The sequence below is a fragment of the Carcharhinus amblyrhynchos genome, chromosome 4 (assembly GCF_965287045.1).
Source record: "Carcharhinus amblyrhynchos chromosome 4, sCarAmb.v2.hapA, whole genome shotgun sequence".
In the NCBI taxonomy this organism is placed as follows: domain Eukaryota; kingdom Metazoa; phylum Chordata; class Chondrichthyes; order Carcharhiniformes; family Carcharhinidae; genus Carcharhinus; species Carcharhinus amblyrhynchos.
In genome coordinates, this window is record NC_137327.1 from 59318322 (window position 1) to 59339285 (window position 20964).

A 20964-nucleotide genomic window follows, 5' to 3' on the forward strand; every position below is an offset into this window, starting at 1 on the left:
GAGAAAGAGAATTTGAACAAAAGTGGTATTTGTAGAATCGCTCTCTCACAATTTATTTTCTTGACTTGGACACAGGTCTAGACCTCTGACCTTCTCGCTGACGGGTTCTCTAGTGAGTCATCTTCTTGTGACTTTGTGAGAGAATTTTTTTTTCAGAGGGATGTTAGTATTTGGAATTTTCTTCGCTAGCAAACACAGGGGAGGCTGGTTCATGAAATGTATTTAAGGCCGAGTTAAACAGATTGTTGATCAGCAAGGGAGTCAAGGGTTATGGGGGGGGCAAATTGAGTTCAGGCCACAGTCAGATCAGCCATGATCTTATCAAATGACCTATTCCTGCTCTTGTTTCATAAGGTCTTAGAAAATGTGCTGTAGATTCAGTATTGTGGGTTGGTTGGGTTGCCAACTCTTGTGGCCTATATTTCTGGAGCAATTTTTACCATGTAACTCCCCCTTGCTTTCCTGCGCCAATTAGGGAATGAACAGACCTATTAACCAACTAGATGATTCTTGATTCTCAGTCGAATAACCTTCTCATTAGCCCCACTATTTTTACAATGAATAAATGAAAGTATTCAAAGCAAATGAAGAACACACTTGTTGAAAGCAGTTTCTGCTTGCAGTCGTGTTCTGGAGATTAATTTTGCATTTGGGGGGTACTCTCACGTCAATCCTGTAAGGTTGACCATCTTACGGTCCAAGAACAGCTCTCAGTCTCAGATCACCTCACGAGCATAGCTTCCCCTCTCCCGTCAGTGGAAGCATGATGGGGATATGACCTAACATGTGGTGATCCAACAAGCAATGAACATTCCTAGCCTGGATTTTTGGATCTGGTGGGAATTTCACGGGATCAGAGCCTGCCCATCCTAACACCCAACAGATGCTCCAGGGTCAAATTCATTGTGCAGAATTAATTTTTAATTCGTTCATAGCACATGGGTGTCGCTGGCTGGGCCAGCATTTATTGCCCATTCCTGAGAACAGTTAAGAATCAAACACATTGCCGTTTGTCTGGAGCCACTTGTATGCCAAGCTGGGTAAGGATGACAGATTCTGTTCCCTAAAGGGCATTAGTGAACCAGATGGGTTTTTATGACAATTGACAATGATTTCATAATCATCATTAGACAGATTTTAATTGAATTCAAATTTCACCATCTCCCATGGTGGGATTTGAACCTGGATCACTACAACATTACCCTGGGTCTCTGGATTAGTAGTCTAGTGACAATGTCATTGTGCCACTGCCTTCCCTAATACAATTTATGCTAATAGTAGGGATGCCCATAACATAGCATTAATGGGTGGGGAACGTTTGTGAGACACCAACATGACAAGATTGGCAATCCTGCTGAAAACCCAAAATATATTTGGTCCGTTTGACTTATACTGACATTTTACACTTTTCCTCATGCTTGGCTTTCCTGATGATTCGGCTGCGATGAATTGATTGCACCCGACAAGGGTGCCCATTACATTTGAGTTCTTAGCCTGTCCATTCTCAGTGCAGTGTGCCATCAGCACAGTGACGTTTCTCATGAGAATTAACTCTGCGTATTAATAATGTGAATTATGTTCTCAATATTAACCCAACTGGACCAATTACAAAGGTACTATTTCTATCTAAGTCAGGTCAGAGGCTGGGAACACAGCGGCAAGTAACTCACTTCCTGACTTCCTAAAATCTGTCCACCATTTACAAAGCACAAGTCAGAAGTGTGATGGAATATTCTCCATTTGCCTGGATGAGTGCAGCTCCAACAACACTCAAAATATGAGACATTGTTAACTGTTTATCAGTTATGCAAATGGAGAGAATTAATTGGGATCTCACCACACAGCAATTCAAGGAGATGACTAACATCTTTTTCTCAAGAACAACTAGAGATGGACAATAAATGTTGGCTTTGCCAGTGACATCCAAATCCCATGAATAGAGAATAGCTGTATTTATTGCCAGCGCCATTTATGCTCAGTTCATGGATTGATTTTGATTTATTATTATCACAAGTATTAACATACAGTGAAAAGTATTGTTTCTTGCATGCTATACAGACAAAGCATACTATTCATAAAGAAAGAAAGGAGAGAGTGCACAATGTACTGTTACAGTCATAGCAAAGGTGTAGAGAAAGGTCAGCTTAATGCAAGGCAAGACCATTCAAAAGTCTGACAGCAGCAGGGAAGAAGCTGTTCCTGAGTTGGCTGATATGCGACCTCAGACTTTTGTTTTTTTTCCGACAGAAGAACATGGAAGAGAGAATGTCCAGGGTGCGTGGGGTCCTTCATTATGCTGGCTGCTTTTCCGAGGCAGCAGGAAGTGTAAACAGAGTCAGTGGATGGGAGACTGATTTGCATGATGTACTGGGCTTCATTCACAACTCTTTGTAGTTTCTTGCAGTCTTGGGCAGAGCAGGAGCCATACCAAGCTGTGATACAACCAGAAAGAATGCTTTCTATGGTGTATCTGTAAAAATTGGTGAGAGTCATAGCTGAGCTATGAGGAGAGGCTGAATTGAGCTATGAGGAGAGGCTGAATAAACTAGGCTTGTACACGTTAGAGTTTAAAAGAATGAGGGGAGATCTCATTGAGACGTATAAGATAATGAAAGAGATGGATTGGATAGAGGTGGAGAGGCTCTTCCCGCTCAGAAAGGACAGTAGGACTAGAGGACACAGCCTCAAGATAAGGGGGAGGGGCAGTTTAGAACGGAGTTGAGGAGGAACTTCTTCACTCAAAGGGTGGTGAATCTCTGGAATTCTCTGCCTGTTGAAGTGGTGGAGGCTGCCTCGCTAAATATATTTAAGAGGCGGGAAGATAGGTTTTTGATAGGCAAGGAGATTAAGGGTTATGGGGAGAGGGCGGGAAAGTGGAACTGAGCCACGACAGATCAGCCATGATCTTATTGAATGGCGGGGCAGGCTCGAAGGGCTAGATGGCCTACTCCTGCTCCTATTTCTTATGTTCTTATAACATGCCAAATTCCCTTAGTCTTCTGAGAAAATAGAGCTGTTGATGGGCTTTCTTAACAATAGTGTCGGCATGGGAAAACCAGGACAGGTTGTTGGTGATCTGGAGTCCAAAAACTTGAAACTCTCGACATTGCTATTTCATCCCCGTTGGATGTAGACAGGGGCATGCTTTCCACAATGCTTCCTGAGTTTACTCTGTAACACCATTGTGAGTGACAGAGTAGACAGTGGCTAGGACCAAAGATGGTGCTGTTCAGATCAGCACAGTCTCCTTTATTGGGTGATGTCACTGCTGTATGTGCAGAGGAGTACTGGCAGGCTGGGTGCAGCGGAGTGCCATCATTGGTTTTCTATGCACGGGCAGACATGTGTGCATATACAGGTGGGTTTCAGTGGCCATCTTAACATTACATAAAGGTTAAATATCTATCAGTTGTACACTCCAAAAGACAGGGTCAACAACTTTCCAAGATTACCCTCAACTTCCCCAGAATTAACCATTAATCTCCCAATCACTGCTACGCACAACTGTAAGATCTTAGAGTTCTTTGGATATTAAACTCTTTGGATATTAAGGGATAACATGTTTCATTAAGTTTATTTAAACATTTTCTGTTTAATGGTTATATAAAAATTGAAGAACTGGGAATAAAAAGGACTTTGACTGGTAAAGGGGTAAAGGAGGCAAGAAGTCATGTGATGAAACCTCCGGAAACAGATTTGGTGACACCATACAAGCCGGGGTGGTATATTCAGCAAACAGTGCCCAATCCAGAGGACAACCCCGGCAGAGCAGAGAATACACAACTAGTAGAATGGTTCCCTGGCACAGCTCCCATTTTGGCCTGAAAACAGGCACCGATCCTACAGCAAATCCAGGCCATCAAATGAACCTTCAGTTTGAGAAGCGAAGAATGGCTTTTTTCAAAAAAACGAAAGGCCACAAATAATTTTGGTTGTCTTTTTTTCAATATAACAGAAGAGGGTTTGATTCTGAATTCATGTCCCTTCCTTTTCTTTAAGTTCAGTCACTGGACCCTTTCCTTTCCTCCCATGTCATTGACGTTTTGTCCAGTTTGAAGCCCACCAGGCCTACTCATGATAGAATCCATTTTCTAAATAGACCATGGTGCTCTTCTCTGACAGGTTTACTTCAAGGAAAAGAAAGGTGAAAAGAAATGGGAAGAATACAGTGGCCTAGAAATTTGGCAGCATTACTGGCCAATCTCCCACTGGGAGAGTGTGAACCCAATCCACTGGGAGCTCCCATTAATCGCCCTGCCAAAATAGTATCAGGAGATCAGAGGCAACAATGTCGCAATTTCATGGCCACTGGAAAATGCTAGAAATATGGGTGGCACAGTGGCACAGAAGTTAGCACTGCTGCCTCTGTTCCAGGGACCCAGGTTCAATTCCAGCCTCAGATGACAGTCTGCATGTTCTCCCCAGTGTCTGCATGGGTTTCGTCCGGGTGCTCTGGTTTCCTCCCACAATCCAAAGATATGTGGATTACATTGATTGGCCATAGTAAACTGTCCCATAGTGTCAGGGGGAATTAGCAGGGTAAATACATGGGGTTACAGAGACATGGTCAGGGGGAGATTATATTCAGCGCAGACTCAATGGGCCAAATGGCCTTCTGCACTGCAGGGATTCTATGATACTGTTTGCCTATATTTCAGCTTTCCACCCTCCACAGTATTTTTGCCCCTTCTAAGTCTTCAGCCCCGAGGTGAAGTGTGCACACCTATAGCCGGCGCTCTGTTGGGAGTCTCCAGTACATCATCAGTGGTCTGCTCTTGTATTTAGATAGGGGGAAAAATCCATGCTTGTTTCTAGTGTCATATTCTGAGTTGTGACTTCACAGACACTTTACTGAAAATGGTTTAATTTTAAACTTCCTAGTGAACCTTTACTTCAAGCTGTTTTTACATTGCAAAAAAAGGAAAGGAAATGGATTGTATTTTAAGGGCCATTAATTCTATCCTCTGGACTTTTGCCCATCGAAAGCTGGCTAAGTAGCATTCAAGAGAGGAAATCAGCCCCATCTGTTTAGTTTGAAGCCCAGTTCTCAATGTTTCAACACATTGGTCTGGACACCCAGTATCCTGCCAACTTGAATTAAATCACTCTAGCACATCATTAATTGGACTTGAAGGAAACCTCCAGGCTACACAAAACAGATGGCTGTTGTATAGTAAAGAGCCAATATACTGAACAGCTCTCTCCTTTAAAATGTTACTGGCCTTTCGCTGCTTGGCCTCACATATGAAGGACAATCCCCTGGGTAAACTTTCAAAGGGCTGGCAATGTTTGTGAAACGATACCAGCTAAGAGAGAAGCTAGCTCCATTATAATCAGGCTAATGTGAGGGCTGTTAAAAGGCCTGCAGTTGAGTTCTCAGTGACTAAGAGCAATGCTCAATGAAGCACAATTCTGCAACAAAGCAGAAGATTTGATTCCCCAGATTCACAGAGAGGCGATGGCCTAGTTGTATTATCACTAGACTATTAATCCAGAAACTCAGCTAATGTTCTAGGGACCTGGTTTGAATCCCTCCATGGCAGGTGGTGGAATTTGAATTCAATATAAAGTGTCTGCAATTAAGAATCTACTGATGACTATGAAAGCATTGTCGATTGTCAGAAAAACCTATCTGGTTCATTAATGTCCTTTAGGGAAGGAAATCTGCCATCCTTACCTGGTCTGGGCTGCATGTGACTCCAGACACACAGCATGATTGACTTTTAACTGCTCTTGGGCAGCTAGGGATGGGCAATAAATGCTGGCCAGCCAGCGATGCCTGTGTTTCACAAATGAATACAATCTGCTGTGGGTTGGGGTGCTCCAGTTGGTCTCAACCCCTCTATATAAGGGACAGAAACCTCGAGGCCAGATCACTATCCGTAAAACCATAAGACTTTGGAGCAGAAGTAGGCCATTTGGCTCATCATCATAGTCTTTCTACAAAGTTGAGGGGACGTTAACAAGCACACGTGCGACGGATCCCCTGTTTGAAAAGCTCGCCAGCACTTATCATCAGATTCAGAACAAATCCAGTGACCCAAAACTGGGCATTCATGCTGTGCGCTATGAGCAGCAGAAGAACTGTATTCAAGCACAACCTGGCATAATCTCAGTCTACCATTAACACCAAGTCAGGGGATTATCCTTGGCTTAATGAAGAGTGCAAGAGGGCATGCCAGGAGCAAGACCAAGCATATCAATGAATGAAGTGCCAGCTGGTGGAGCTACAATACTAGACTTAATCCATGCCAAACAGTAGAAACAGCATGCAATAGATAGACAGAACTAAGTGATTGCACAACCAACTTATCAGATCTAAGCTCTGCAGTCCTGTCACATCCAGTTGTGAATAGCGGCAGACAATTAAACAACTAATAGGAGGAGGCCCCAAGAACATCCCCATGTTCAATCATAGGGAGCTCAGTGTGACCATGCAAAAAAAAGGCCAAAGCATTTGCAACTGGAGTGTAGAGTCGATGATCCCCATCATCACAAATGTCAGCCTTCAGATGCCACATGATATCAAGAAATGGCTGAAGGCATTAGATGCACCGGAGGTATTGACCCTGATGGCATCCCAGCTGTTGTATTGAAGACAAATCTTGCCACGTACCCAACCAAACAGTTCCAGTTCAGCTACAAGACTGGCATCCAGGAGCCTCAGCAAAATTGATATCAATGGGAATCAGGGAGAAAGCTCTCCACTGGTTGGGGACATACCTAGTGTAATTGAGCCATTATGACTGTAAACTAGATGGGAATGTAAATTGGGAGGAGGATGCAAGAAGACTTCAAGGAGGTTTATCAGGCTAAGTCAATGTGCAAGAGCATGGCAGAAAGCATACACTGTGAATAACTGAGACGTTATTCACTTCATTAGAAAAAACAAGAGATTAGAGTATTTCTTAAATAGTGAGAAGTTGAATATGTTGATGTCTGAAAGGACCTGGGCGTCCTTTCTCATGAGTCACTGAAAGCGAACAAACAGGTACAGTGAACGTTTAGGAAGGCAACTGGCATGTTGACCTTTATCACAAGGGGATTTGAGTACAGGAGTAAAGATGTCTTGCCGTAGTTGTATAGATCCTTGGTGAGACTGGACCCAAAGTATCAGGTACAATTTTGGTCTCCTTATCTCAGGAAGGATATACTTGCTATAGAGGGAGTGCAGTGGAAGTTCACCAGACTAATCTCTGGGATGGTGGGATTGTCTCAAGAGGAGAGATTGAGGAAACTGGGCCTGTTTTCTGAGAGTTTCGAAGAATGAGAGGTGATGTATTTGATACTTAGAAAATTCTTACATGGCGTGACAGGGTAGATGCGGAGAGGATGATTCTCCTGGCTGCTGAGTCTAGAACCAGGAGACACAGACTCAGAACCAAGGGGTAGGCCATTTAAGACAGAGATGAGGAGGAATTTATTCATTCAGAGGGAGGTGAATCTTTGGAATTCTCTGCCCCAGAGGGCTGTGGAGGTTCAGTCACTGAGTGTGTTCAAAACAGACCAATATTTTTCTGGATACTAATGATATTAAGAGATACGGGGATAGTGTGGGAAGTGGCATTGAGCTAGATGGTCAACCAGGATCTAATTGAATGGCCGAGTAGGCTTAATGGGCCCCCGCTCCTATGTTCTTTGTTCACAGCACAAAGGAAGATGATTGTGGTGATTGGTCATTCCCAGGACATCACAGCAGGAGTTCCTTAGGGTAATGTTCCAGACTCAACCACTTTCAGTGGCTTCATTGATAATTTCCAACATAAGGTCAGAAGTAGGGATGTTCATTGACCACGCTCAGCACCATTCATGACAAGTCAGTTGCTGAAACAGTCCATGCCCACAAGTCAGAGATTTACATATAAATCAACAACTAAAAATAATAAGGAATACTTTACATTTCCGTTCCATATTTTCATAAATGTCTACCCTCCCCTCACCCCTGAATATGCATGTGGATTGCTCTGCTAACCTGAGTCGGGTTGGAGTGGGAACAGATGAAGTCAAGATTTTCTTTTTAGATTCAACCTCGATTTCACATTATAGTCCATTATTAATCTTTAAGCACACCCAGAGGATTTGTTTGACATTCTATCTATCCATGCAGGTAAATATTCAGATGTAGATGCATAATATTACCATGTAATGCAGTTTGTTGCATCACTGAGGAAGATTTGGTAGCTGTCAAATGCATTGTGAGTATGTTCCTCACAAACGGAGTCAGATGAATATTCAATTCGCTCTGATTGATGGCTGTATGGTGGGTGCCATTTGCCTCTTCCTCGCTCATCCACTTTCGAAAACAAATGAAATATTATTAAGGGATCAAGCAAATGAATAAAATTATGATGGTGCTGTGCCCTTCATGGGGGTGGAGCTTCCTTCCTGGACACATACTAGCTTTTGTAAAAGGGCAACTGCTTGTGATTAGGGATTTGGAATATCAGACTGTCCAGGATTGTGACTACAATCCGAACAATGCAACATTGAACTGTTTTTACCCATCCTTTCCTTCCTCTGTGTCAATCATCCATTGTCTTAAATGTCCTTTAGGGCAGGAAATCTGCCATTCTTACTTGGTCTTGTCTACCTCTGCCTTCAGATCCACAGCAATTTGGTTGACTCTGAACTGCCGTTTAAAATGGCCAAGCAAACCAGTCCATTCAAGGGCAAATAGGGATGGGCGACAACTACTGGCTAGCCACAAAAGAATAAAGAATATAAAATCTTTGCTGTATTGAAATCAGGACTCATCGATTTCATCATAGATCGGGAGAAACTGATCCATCAAGTAAAAGATTGAGAATGAGAGGGCAAAGGTTTAAGATGATTGCAAATAAAGGAAAATACAGACTGGACTGCTCTGGTTATTCCTGTCAGCGGGATCATCCAGTCACACTGACAGTGAACTCCTGCCATAGGATTCTCATTGGAGGGGGAGGGGGGGGTCATACCACAGGAAGCCCCATTGGCAGTGGCAGGTCCATAAATCCTGCCATTGACCAATGGAGGGCTGCTTCTGATCCCGCAAAGCACACCATTGGGCTTCGGAAAATCCCATCCGCACTGTGACAGGACTTTTGCTGGAAACCTCCAACCTCATCTGGGGCTGATTCCCCGGTGCCGCTGCAGTGAATGGGACTTTAGGCTGAGTGCCAAATTCTCCATTTTCGCTGGCAATGGGGCAGGAGAGGGCAAGATTGGAGAAACCCACCCTTTATTACACAGTGAGCGGTTAGGGTCTGGAATACCTGCCAGGAAGTGTGATGGTGGCAATTTCAATTGAGATATTCAGAAGGCATTATCATAGGATCCCTACAGTGCAGAAGAAGGCCACTCAGCCCATTGAGTCTGCACTGACAACAATCCCACCCAGGCCCTATCCAGTCACTCCACAAATTTACCCTGTTAACCCCTCTAACCTACACATCCCAGGACACTAAGAGACAATTTTTGGACTGTGGGAGAAAACTGGAGCACCCGGAGGAACCCACACAGACACGGGGAGAATGTGCAAGCTCCACACAGACAGTGACCCAAGCTGGGAATCGATTCCAGGTTCCCGGAGCTGTGAAGCAGCAGTGCTAAGCTGTGCCGAATTGAATATTTGATTAGAAACAATATGTGAGGTTAGGAGGAAAAGGTAGGAGAATGGCACTAAATCATGAGGCTCATTTGGCGAGCTGGTGCAGACAGATAGACCAAATGACCTCCTTCAGCACAGTAACAATTCTGTGATTTTTCACTTTCTTGCTTTAACATATTCTTCCCAGAATGTCTAGATTGTGGAACACCTTAATTCTCCCAGCCTTGCCTTTGTCCTTCAGCCTATAGACTCTTTAAAGGCAGTGTTGGCACCAACTGACCATGTCTTTATTTAAGTCATTCCCTTTCCTCTGATGATGTTGAGCTGATGTTTGCTGCTTTCTGTTTCTCAGTGAAAGCTGATGACCTACAGACAATAAAGCGAGAGCTTACCCAGATAAAGTATCGCATCGATGGATTGCTGGAGAGCCTGGACAGGATGGAGAAACAGCGCAAAGCTCCACCAGGTGAGGAGTCCTACTCTCTAATGCTGCCCTTAGCTACTACATCAATGGTGGGCAACCTGCAGCCTGGGGGTGACATGCAGCCCATCTGGGTTCTGACTGTGGCCCACAAGACTTTTTGTTGACCATTGCCCAAGTGCAGGGTTACCATATTTTGCTGATTTCTATACATGTAGTTTTCTTCTGACCGATGTGACTGAAGTGATACACACGTAAAGCAAGGGTGTGCGAAGTGAGGTACGTGCTGATTGCTCACAATATTGACTGTAATAGTCACGCACTCCCTCTGTGTCCAAGGTATAAATATTTCTTTTGTTTTTGCCATTTCAAGTTGATGATAGGTCTATTAATATATAAATGGTTAAGCATTGCACATAACTCAATGTGAAATATTCGGGGGTGGAGGGGGGGGTGATTCTCCCCAAAAAATTCAAAGTGCTGAAGTTGCAGGAAAAATGGTGTAATTCATGATTCAGACTTGAAACTTCCGCACTCTGTGCAATGCAGAGGTCGCAATCGTGAATATCATTAAAAGCTCAGGTGGGCGATGCCTGTTCACACCAGAGTCTTGGCAGTCCTGGAACTCTGCACATGCGCAGTGGCCCTAAAGTAACAGCTTGCACTTTGCTAACCAGCTCAGTCACTGGCCAGTACGGGACCCCAGCAGTGATAAAAGAACAAAGAACAAAAACAGCCCGGGAAACAGGCCCTTTGGCCCAACGAGCCCGCGCCGCCATTTTAATACTACCAGTCCCCCCTCCACCCATGACCCTTATCTATTGTTTTTATGGCCATCCACATTGAGGGAAACTAGTTTAGGGCCAATTTATTACTTCCAATCAGCCTAATAGCACATCTTTGGGGTGTGGGAGGAAACCGGAGCACCCGGAGAAAACCCACGCAAGCACAGGGAGAATGCGCAAACTCCCACAGACACCGGCCCAAATCCATGTATCTGCACAGCAAACAGTGATAGTCACTGAGCTGTCGTGTTGCCCAGCATCTGGTCCAGTTTAAGCACACACTAACAACATGAAGCACTAGGCCAATCTCGAACATCCAAGAGCAGCCCAAGTACGACCCATCGCGTGTATGCCCCTCATTGGACAACAAGGCGGACCGACTTTAACCTGTGAATTAAAAGAGAAAAAACATTATTATCATACCTTATCCATTTACATTACCAGGGACGTCCCAATGCTAATGAACCTTATTTAAAACAATCTCCTATATCCCTCCATCTCCAACACACTCATGTGCCTGTCTAAGTAACTCTTAAACAACTCCAGCGTGCCTGCCTCCACCACCTTACTTGGCAGAGCATTCCATACCCCCACTACCCTCTGTGTGAAAAACCTCCCTATAATATCCGTGTTATACCTCTCCCCCCTCACCTTAAGCCTGCGGCCCTACACCCACCCTCATGGCCCGATCACAGCCCCCACAAGCATTCCCAGACCAGCCCTGACCCCTTTCCGTCCCAGAGCGCCCCAATCTCCAGTCCCCTACCCCATCCCAGCATTGACAATGCTCTCCCCGCCCCACTCCCCAACACACCACGACCCCCCCTCCCAGGAGAACTCCGCCACCTAGCCTGCCCCGGTTACTGGCCTCCCTCCAGCCCTGACCAATCCTGCCTGCAGAGTGGCAACAGGTTCCCCCCACCCCACCGATTGCCCCTTAGGCCCTGCTTGGCTGATCCTGCCCCAATTGGCCTCGCTCCTGAGTCCTGCCCTCCTAGGCCCTAAACCCTTGGCACACCTGATGCCTGGTGGGCAGTGCCAAGGTGCTCCCTGGGCATGGGCACTATGCTTCTTGGGCAGTGCCTGAGGGCACAGGTTAGCACTTCCAGGGTGCCCATGCCCAGGGGGCACTCCCCAACCAATGCCCTGGGGGGGCCCACGATTGCCCCCCCCCTTCACCCCAGCGGGATCTCTCACTAGTTCCCCCAAAACTGGGGAGCTACTCTAAACCCCGCTGGAGTAAAATTGCACTGGCGGGGTGGGGCATGCTATCGGGCCTGGAGAATTCAGTCCCGGACCTGATACTTACATTTAAATCACATTAAAATAAGAGTTAAAGTACTTAACTGCTGGTCCCGACCACGCTGGTGATCCGGCAGTGGGAGATGCCCATGCATTGTGAATTCATGCATGAATCATGCAACTCGGCACACATATAAAACTCCCGGTCCAGCCAGCTAAAAAAATGAGCAGGTCAGAATGGGAGAATCACCCCGTCGGTGTGTATTACATGTATTTAATCTTGTTCATGGGGTCATGGTTAGTGAAAAAGCCTGATTTTAATCTGGCGGTCACTGAGATGAAGGAGGATCACTCATGCGACCCACTCAACAGCTTAAGGTTGCCCATCACTGTACTACATTGTTGAACTGGATATGTGAGTATAGTACTTAACAAGGTGGGGTTAAGCAATGCTCATTTCAGGCCTCTCATGTCATCACCTAGTTTTCCCAGCTCAGATGATTTAGAAAGCTTAGCCTCCATTACTCTAACCCAATGCCCTGCCTCAATCCTAACTGTAGCCCTTCATAGACAAAGCAGCCATGAAGAATTTTACTTTTTCTGTTTTCACAGGATGTGGGCGTCAGTGGCTAGGGCAGCATTTATTGCCTATTCCTAATTGCCCTTGAGAAGGTGGTGGTGAGCTGCCTTCCTGAACTACTGTCCATGTAGTGTAGTTCCCCCCACCCCCCACCGTGCCCATAGTCCCCCGAACCTATTGCAGCAGCCACCTCTTTAACTGTGATTCATACATAATTGAAGGTAATGCTGATGAAGTTACAGGATTGATTCTATCATTTCCACTAACACTCACTAAATATAAATGTCAATCTTCCAATTCTAATCTGCGATTCCAATTATTTAATTTATTGTTTCTTCCAGTTAAGAGAACAACTAGTGAAGTGGATGTTTTATTTCAAAAGCCAAAGTACCTCTCTATGTGGGCCAGCATATTTACTTGTACGGGTTCCAACGTGTTATCGAAATAATCGCACTTCCAGGCCACTATGCTTCAGTTTTACATCAGTGCACTTGTGTCTGCTCTTAATTCCGCATCTCTAATTGCTTCCGTACAACCAGCACCAGGTGCATATTCCCAGTGTTTATGGAACTCAAAAACCCCTCTCCACAGATAAATACCAGATTGCAAAGACAGATATTGTCATTCTACTGCTGCGTATTGTCACAAGGGCATGGTGGTGCAAAAGCTTTCACACTCCTAGTGTGACACTCACCAAGAGTTGCAGCGGCAATGAACACTCTTGTATGAGGTACCTGGTCATTTATAGCTCCATTAGAAATACTGGGACTCCCCATTATTTGCAGTGATTTTTCACTGATCTGGAGCTTGCTGTGATTACAATGAATTTGTGACTCTTTGATTTTATCATTGTTACAAGGGCGGGAATCTATTGAGATGACACATCCACAACAGGAGCACTTATTCCCCCAGGCGAAACAATTTGTTTTTTGTTCTGCCAATGGCTGCTGTTCTATTGTCAATGGTTCTGTAGTCTCGGTGCTCTGAGGCTGGGCCAGCTGGAGAAGCAGTCACTGTGCTCTGGGATAGGGTTACTGGGGTAGGGGGGTCACTGTGTTCTGGGATAGGGGTACTTGGGTAGGGGGTCACTGTGCTCTGTGGTAGGGGTAACTGTGCTCTGGGATAGGGGTCACATTGTTCTGGGATAGGGGTCGCTGGGGTAGGGAGACACTGTGTTCTGGGATAGAAGTCACTGTGCTCTGGGATAGGAGATACCGGGGTAGGGGTCACTGTGGTCTTGGATAGGGACCAGTGTGCTCTGGGTTAGGGGTCTCTGTGCTCTGGGGTAGGGGTCTCTGTGCTCTGGGGTAGGGGGTCACTGTGCTTTGGGGTAGGGGTCTCTGTGCTCTGGGGTAGGGGTCTCTGTGCTCTGGGGTAGGGGGTCACTGTGCTTTGGGGTAGGGGTCTCTGTGCTCTGGGGTAGGGGTCTCTGTGCTCTGGGGTAGGGGGTCACTGTGCTTTGGGGTAGGGGTCTCTGTGCTCTGGGGTAGGGGTCACTGTGCTCTGGGGTAGGGGTCTCTGTGCTCTGGGGTAGGGGTCTCTGTGCTCTGGGGTAGGGGGTCACTGTGCTTTGGGGTAGGGGTCTCTGTGCTCTGGGGTAGGGGTCACTGTGCTCTGGGGTAGGGGTCTCTGTGCTCTGGGGTAGGGGTCTCTGTGCTCTGGGGTAGGGGTCACTGTGCTCTGGGGTAGGGGTCACTGTGCTTTGGGGTAGGGGTCTCTGTGCTCTGGGGTAGGGGGTCACTGTGCTCTTGGGTAGGGGGTCACTGTGCTTTGGGGTAGGGGGTCACTGTGCTCTGGGGTAGGGGTCTCTGTGCTTTTGGGTAGGGGTCTCTGTGCTCTGGGGTAGGGGGTCACTGTACTATGATCCTGTGATTCAATGGGTGCTTTCAAAGGGAAATCTGTTACCTGAAAAGCAAGATGGTTATAGAGATTGGCACTGGAGACTTGATTCCTCAGAAAGCCATGCTGACACAAGTGACCGAATGGTCTCCTACTGCACTGTAACCATTCTGTGATTCTGTAATTTCCCACACCATGTTGCTAAAACAGTTTGTCTGATTAATAATGTAGTGCTGTTTGTGCAATCTACAAGCTGGCTGCTGTCACCATTACAACAATGACTACACTTCATAAATATTTCTTTGGCTAAGAAACACTTGGCATGTCCTGAGATTGTTGGAGGCATTATATAAAGGCAAACCTTTCATCATACCTTCCAGTTTATGAATCCACTATACCATGCTTCCCCCTAACACTGGGCTGTTCTTTCCTTCGTCTCCCTGTTTCACACACTGCTGCTCCTTTGCTGACATTCATTTGAAAGTTGGCCACATGCTGGTGTTTGCTGCAGGCACAAACTCTTCATTTACAGCGCAGATAGCCCACAAACGACACTCCATTTCCAATCTGTTGTGTCTAATGTGTCAATTACTTATAACACAGCTCTAATGAAGTATAGTTTTTCTCCTGCTTTCTTTCTGCTTGTCTCTCCCATCCAGCTTTTCAATGTGCTGTCTCCACACACTCCAATAGCCTACTGATGACTTTGATTCAAATGGCCATCCTTCAGGCTTTGCCTCAAGGGACAGTGTGTCGGCAGGCTGAATGTGACAGAGGGCATCACATCTGAATTTGACCTAACCCTGACTGCTTTCCAGACATACGTTTATATATCACCTCTAACATTCCAAAGTGCTTCCCAGGGGCGTGATCTGACAAAGTTGGAAGCAGGGAGGTGTTCAGAAGCTTCGTTGAAGGGGTGGGTTTTTAAAGACATTTGGAAAGAGAAGGAGCTTGAGGTGTGCAAGGCTTAGGGAAGGACCTTCAGAATGTGGGACCTACATGACTGACGTTGCAGTGACACAAGAAGGGGCAAGAGGCCAGAGCTGGAGGAATGGAACAGTCCAGGAGATTGTACAGCTGGCGAAGCTTACACAGATGGGAAGGGATGATGAAGATCGCTTTAAATTGGATATGATGAGGGATTGGGGACCAATGTAAGTCAACAAGTGCAGGAGTGATGGGTAAATGGGATTTGATGCAGGTTAGGATAAAGGCATGGGGGCAACTTGTTCTTCATTCTTTCACAGGATGTGGGCATTACCATCCCTAATTGCGCTTGAGCTGAATGGCTTGCTGGGCCATTTCAGGGGGCAGTTAAGTATCAACCACATTGTTGTGTGGGGTTTGGAATCACATGTAGGCCAGACCGGGTAAGGATGGTAGATTTCCTTTCTTAAAGGGCTTGAGTGAACCAGATGGATTTTAATGACAATCGGTGATACTTTCATGGTCACCATTACTGAGATTAGCTTTCAATTCCAGATTTATTAATTGAATTTAAACTCCATGAGCTGCCATGGTGGGATTTGAACCTTTGACCCCAGAATATTAGCCTGGGCCCTTTGATAACGATTCCAGTGACATTACCACTACGACACTATCTTCCCATATTGAGGCCACATGTCTCGCTAATGATGCCTTAGCTGGGAGCGGATTAAAGTACTATTCATAATGGGACCACGGAGACAGCTTGCAGCTGTTCAGATAACAACCTTATACAGTGAGAGCAATTCTGAAAAAGCTGCATCTCCCTAGCAGTGAGTATGTCAATGTGTCTTGGCAAGACTCTGAACTAGTTCCAGCTATTGAACGTAGGTGTAAAGTAATAAGTTAAAAACAATACAGACAAAATGATTTTTTAAATAATTAAGTTCTTTGCAGTTTGAAACTGGGTCATCCTTACTGGCATTGAATACTGGGTACTGTCCATTGCTATGGAAACTGAGTGTTGTCTGATTGAGAATGTGTACTTCATGGCTCTCACTGTTCACTGAGCACCTGCTAACTTGGGGCTAAGATGTATAATTTTTTTCACATTGTTTAAATTGTTTTTTGCAAGATGCACGTTAATATAAGAAATGTTACAAGCATTTTTATATCTGGCAAAGAGTCGCACGGCTTCCCAATTAAAGAACAGCCTTTTATTTCAGTAGTTTCTTTCATGATTTGAGAATATCCCAAAGTGCTTTACAGCCAATTAGAAACTTTTTGAAGTGTAGGCCATTGTTGGAAACACAATGACAAATTTGTGCACAGCAAGCTCCTGCAATTAGAATTGAGGTGGAAGACCCCATCATCTGTTTAAATGCCGTTGATTGAGGCATTAATATTAGGCAGTACACGGAGGAGCAGTCCCCTGATCTTCTTTGAACAGTGCTATGGCATGTTTACATGCACCAGAAAGGGCAGACTAAGCATCCATTTCAAAGTTAGCTCCTCTGATAGGGCTGCACTCCTTCAGTACTGCACTGGAGTTTCAGCCTGGACTGTATGCTCTGGGCTGGGACTTGAACCCACAACCTTCAGATTCAGAAGTGACAATTCCTCAATTTAGCCACAGTCGATGTGCTGGGTCTAAGCAATTGCACCAGTGCTTTTGTTTTACTTTGTTGTTGAATTTTTTTTGTTTGCCCCTCCTCTACTTACTACATGTTTAGTTTTGACAGAAGCTGTCCCTCCTGGACCTTTGCCAAGTGATGTTTCTATCGATCAGAGTCATCAGGTATTGACAGCCTGTTAGACTGCAGATGGCATTGTCGTCTCCCCAGCCAGTGTTCACATGCACACTTTCCAGTAGAAGTCAGTGATTAGTGGTTGGATCTCCAGCTGACTTTCCCCTCTACGTCTGATATAATTCAGCTGTGTGACATTTCCCTTTGTGTTTGTCTTCCTGTTAGTGCCACTATTACCCACTTAAATAAACCATCCAAAAATCATGACCAGAAGAACGGGGTCATAGGATCAGAGAATTTGCAGCACAAGCAGGCAGTTCAGCCCATCACACCTGCACTGGTTCCTGACTCTTCCACTTGAACTGTCTAACCCTCATTCTTCACTTCATTGACATTTCTGTTTTTCAGTGTATCCACCACCCTTTTAAATGAGCCACTTGACAAAAAACATTCAATTTTTTTAACCTCTGTATGGAAAAATTCTTCTAACTTGCCCTTGGTTTATGTCTGCCTTATTGATTCACCATCCAATAGAAACAATCTTGCACCATTTACCCTCTCAAAACTTTCTGAACATTGAAGACTTTGATTACAAATGTGTTCTTTACCTCTCTATTAAGTGTAAAAACTCTCCATTTGGTCTCTCCTCTGTAACCCTAACCTTTTCTGACATCACTCCAGCGCATTTTCTATTTTCAATTCTCAATAAAAGTCCTACTCAGAAGCACAAGCTACACTCCCAATTGTGGTCAAAACAGCATCTTATACCAATTTGGCATCTCTTCTTTGCTTCTACATTCAAGGTATTCTCTCTAACACCCTGAATCCCTGTTTTACGTTTTATGGACATTTTGCTACCTTTAAAGATTTAATTCTTTCCAGGTGAAATGGCGATTTACTTGTACTGCTGTACTTGTACTACATTCATTTCACTCAAACTGATCTGATAAATGGGTGTTTTTTTTTCCCCCTGGAAATGTGTATGGGAATGAGAACTCTATTGAATTATTAGAAGTTTGATTTTTTTGTTGCCATGTAGTGGCTGCTGGATGAGTGGTATAGACTCTGAGGAAGACGGATAAGGCGGGGATAGTGTGGTGGGGGGAGGTCTGAGTGCCATGAAGGAAATCAAACGCAGACTGGCTCACCACTTTGCTGAACACCTCCTTTCAGTTTGCAAGCATGACCAGCGCAGAGGTGATGGGCCGAAGACCCACTTTCTGTGCAGTATATCTCTATGACTCCAAAGACACAGTTGCCTGTCATTTGAGGTCTCCAACTTGCTTTGCTCTGACCTTCCTGTCTTGACCTGCTGCAGAGTTCCAATGTCACGCAAAGCAAACCCGAAGGACAGCACCTCATTTTTCAATGAGGCACTTAATTTTCTGGACTCAACATTGAGATCAGCAGCTGTAACTCATAACCTCTGTCACATTTTGTTTTGTATTCCTTTGGTTTGTTTTTCTCTCAGTTTTCCCTTATTTGGTTTCTGGGCGGTAATTCTACACGATCCTGCCATTCACACCTCCTCGAGATGCATTTTTTTTGCTTGTCCCATTACCACTCCCTTTGACTTTCCATTTAATCTCTCCTGCCCTCTACTCAATTTTTTATTTCCCATCCATATAGCATTTATTATCCATTCCTAATTCCACTTGAGGGGGCTGTTAAGAGTCAACTGGAGTCACATGTAGATCTGACCAGTGAGGATGATAGATTTCCTTCCCTTGCCCAGAAGCAAGAAAAGGATATTAGTGAACCAGATGGGATTTTACAACAATGGACAATTGTTTTGTGGTCATCATTAAACTTTCAATTCCAGCTTTCTATTGGATTCAAATTGCACCATCTGCCATGATGGGATTTGAACCTGGGTTTCCACAGCATTCCCCACATCTCTGCATTACTAGTCCAATGACAATACCACTATGTCATCACCTCCCCTGTTGCAGACGTTTCATTTTGATCTCTTGCCTTATCTCCTTTTCCCAGTTCTGATGAAAAGTCAGACCTGAAATGTTAACTCTGTTTCTGTTGCTACTGATGCTGCCTGACCTGCCAAGTATTTCCAACATTTCTGAACTGCATCTGCTACCTATCTTACTGTTGCTATATTTCTTTTCTCAATGCCTTGCAGTATTCCTCCAATGTTTTACCAGCCTCCTAGACCAATTTCCAATTGGTATAACTGTATATTTACCACTATTAATCATATTGTACCCCTTAGCCCCCATCCATATGGAGACATTCCTTCAAATATCATATGACTTAATTCTTGTTAATAATTCTTATTTGATGTCTAACCAAAAGCTTCCTGAAGAACATTCTGCACCACAAATCTGTTCATTGTATTTTTAATTAATGTAGAAATTGAAAACATATATGGAAATATTTAATTTTATCATTGCCTTTGAAATATAAACACTGCGTGTTTAATCCTCTAAGTATCAGGAAAGACTGAATGGGCTGGGGCTGTTTTCTCAGAAAAGGGAATTTGTTAAAATTAGCAGGTAGTTTGACAAGTTTTAGCAGAGAAAATGTTTCCATTTGTAACAAGTTTGATCCTGAGTGTTACTTCCAAATCTAATTGGTGTCATGTCTAAGACTGATTACATTCACGCCTGTAACACTGCTGGACTTTGACCCTGCCTCTACTCATCTGCCGTTGGAACCCTCAACGATGATTTTCTTACCTCTGGTCTTTGTGACCTCTAGATTTTGTTGGAATAATCAAGTCTAGAGGTAACACAATCTGAGATGCCCTCTCACATTCTATTCAAAACATTGAGGCCATCCAAAATTCTACTGTCCACATCTCAACTCGCAACAAGTCCTGTTGTGCTATCACCCCCTGTATTCTCTGACCAGCATTTGCTCCTGGTCAAGCAATGTCTTGATTTCAAAATTCTCATCACTGTTTTCATATCGTTCTGTGGCCTCGCCTCTCCCTATCTATGTAATCTTCTCCAACCCTTTATAGGAAGGGGCTTAGAGTATAAAAGCTGCCGTCTAATGCTTCAGTTATACAGAACGTTGGTTAGACCGCATTTGGAGTACTGCGTCCAGTTCTGGTCACCTTACTACCGGAAGGACGTGGAGTCTCTGGAAAGGGTGCAGAGGAGGTTTACCAGGATGTTGCCTGGCATGGGGGGACTGGGTTACGAGGAGAGATTGAAGAGACTGGGGCTATTCTCCTTGGAAAGATGGAGATTGAGAGGGGACATGATAGAGGTATATAAGATACTGAAGGGAATAGATAGAGTTAATAGTGAGAGACTGCTCCCTAGACTGGGTACGAACACGAGAGGTCATCACTTAAGGGTGAGGGGGGGGAGGTATAATTTGGAGGTAAGAAGAAGGTTCTTTACGCAGAGAGTTGTGGGGGTCTGGAACGCGCTACCGAGTAGGGTGGTGGAGGCAGGAACGTTGGACTCGTTTAAGATGCAGTTAGATAGGCACATGAGTGAAACGAGAATGGAGGGATATGGTAGGGGCTATTAAATAGGGTTAAACCTCGGGAGACACCGGAAGGGCAGGCTGTATGATTAATATTTTTTGTCTTTATTCCACAGGTGGAGGCCCACCTCGTGTCAAACGAGGGGCATGCACACGGCGGGTCGTGCGTGGGCTGCTCTTGGAAGTCCAGGAGTGGCCTAGTACTTCATGTCGGTGTGTGTGCTTGATCCTGGACCGATAGACGGGCGCCGCAACAGCTCAGTGACTAGCACTGCTAGCTGTGCAGATACATGGATTTGGGCCTGTGTCTGTGGGAGTTTGCGCATTCTCCCTGTGGTTGCGTGGGTTTCCTCCGGGCGCTCCGGTTTCGTCCCACACCC

The 20964-nt window shown here is 44.9% G+C and overlaps 1 protein-coding gene across 1 annotated transcript in view; it reads left to right on the top strand.

Moving 5' to 3' along the window:
- LOC145342052 (RNA-binding Raly-like protein) overlaps positions 1 to 20964 on the top strand; it is an 883196-nt gene that overhangs the window by 831626 nt on the left and 30606 nt on the right. Inside the window, exon 8 of the mRNA XM_080187223.1 lies at positions 9939 to 10052. Coding sequence (XP_080043349.1) covers positions 9939 to 10052 — 114 coding nt within the window. The remainder of the gene's footprint in view (positions 1 to 9938; positions 10053 to 20964) is intronic.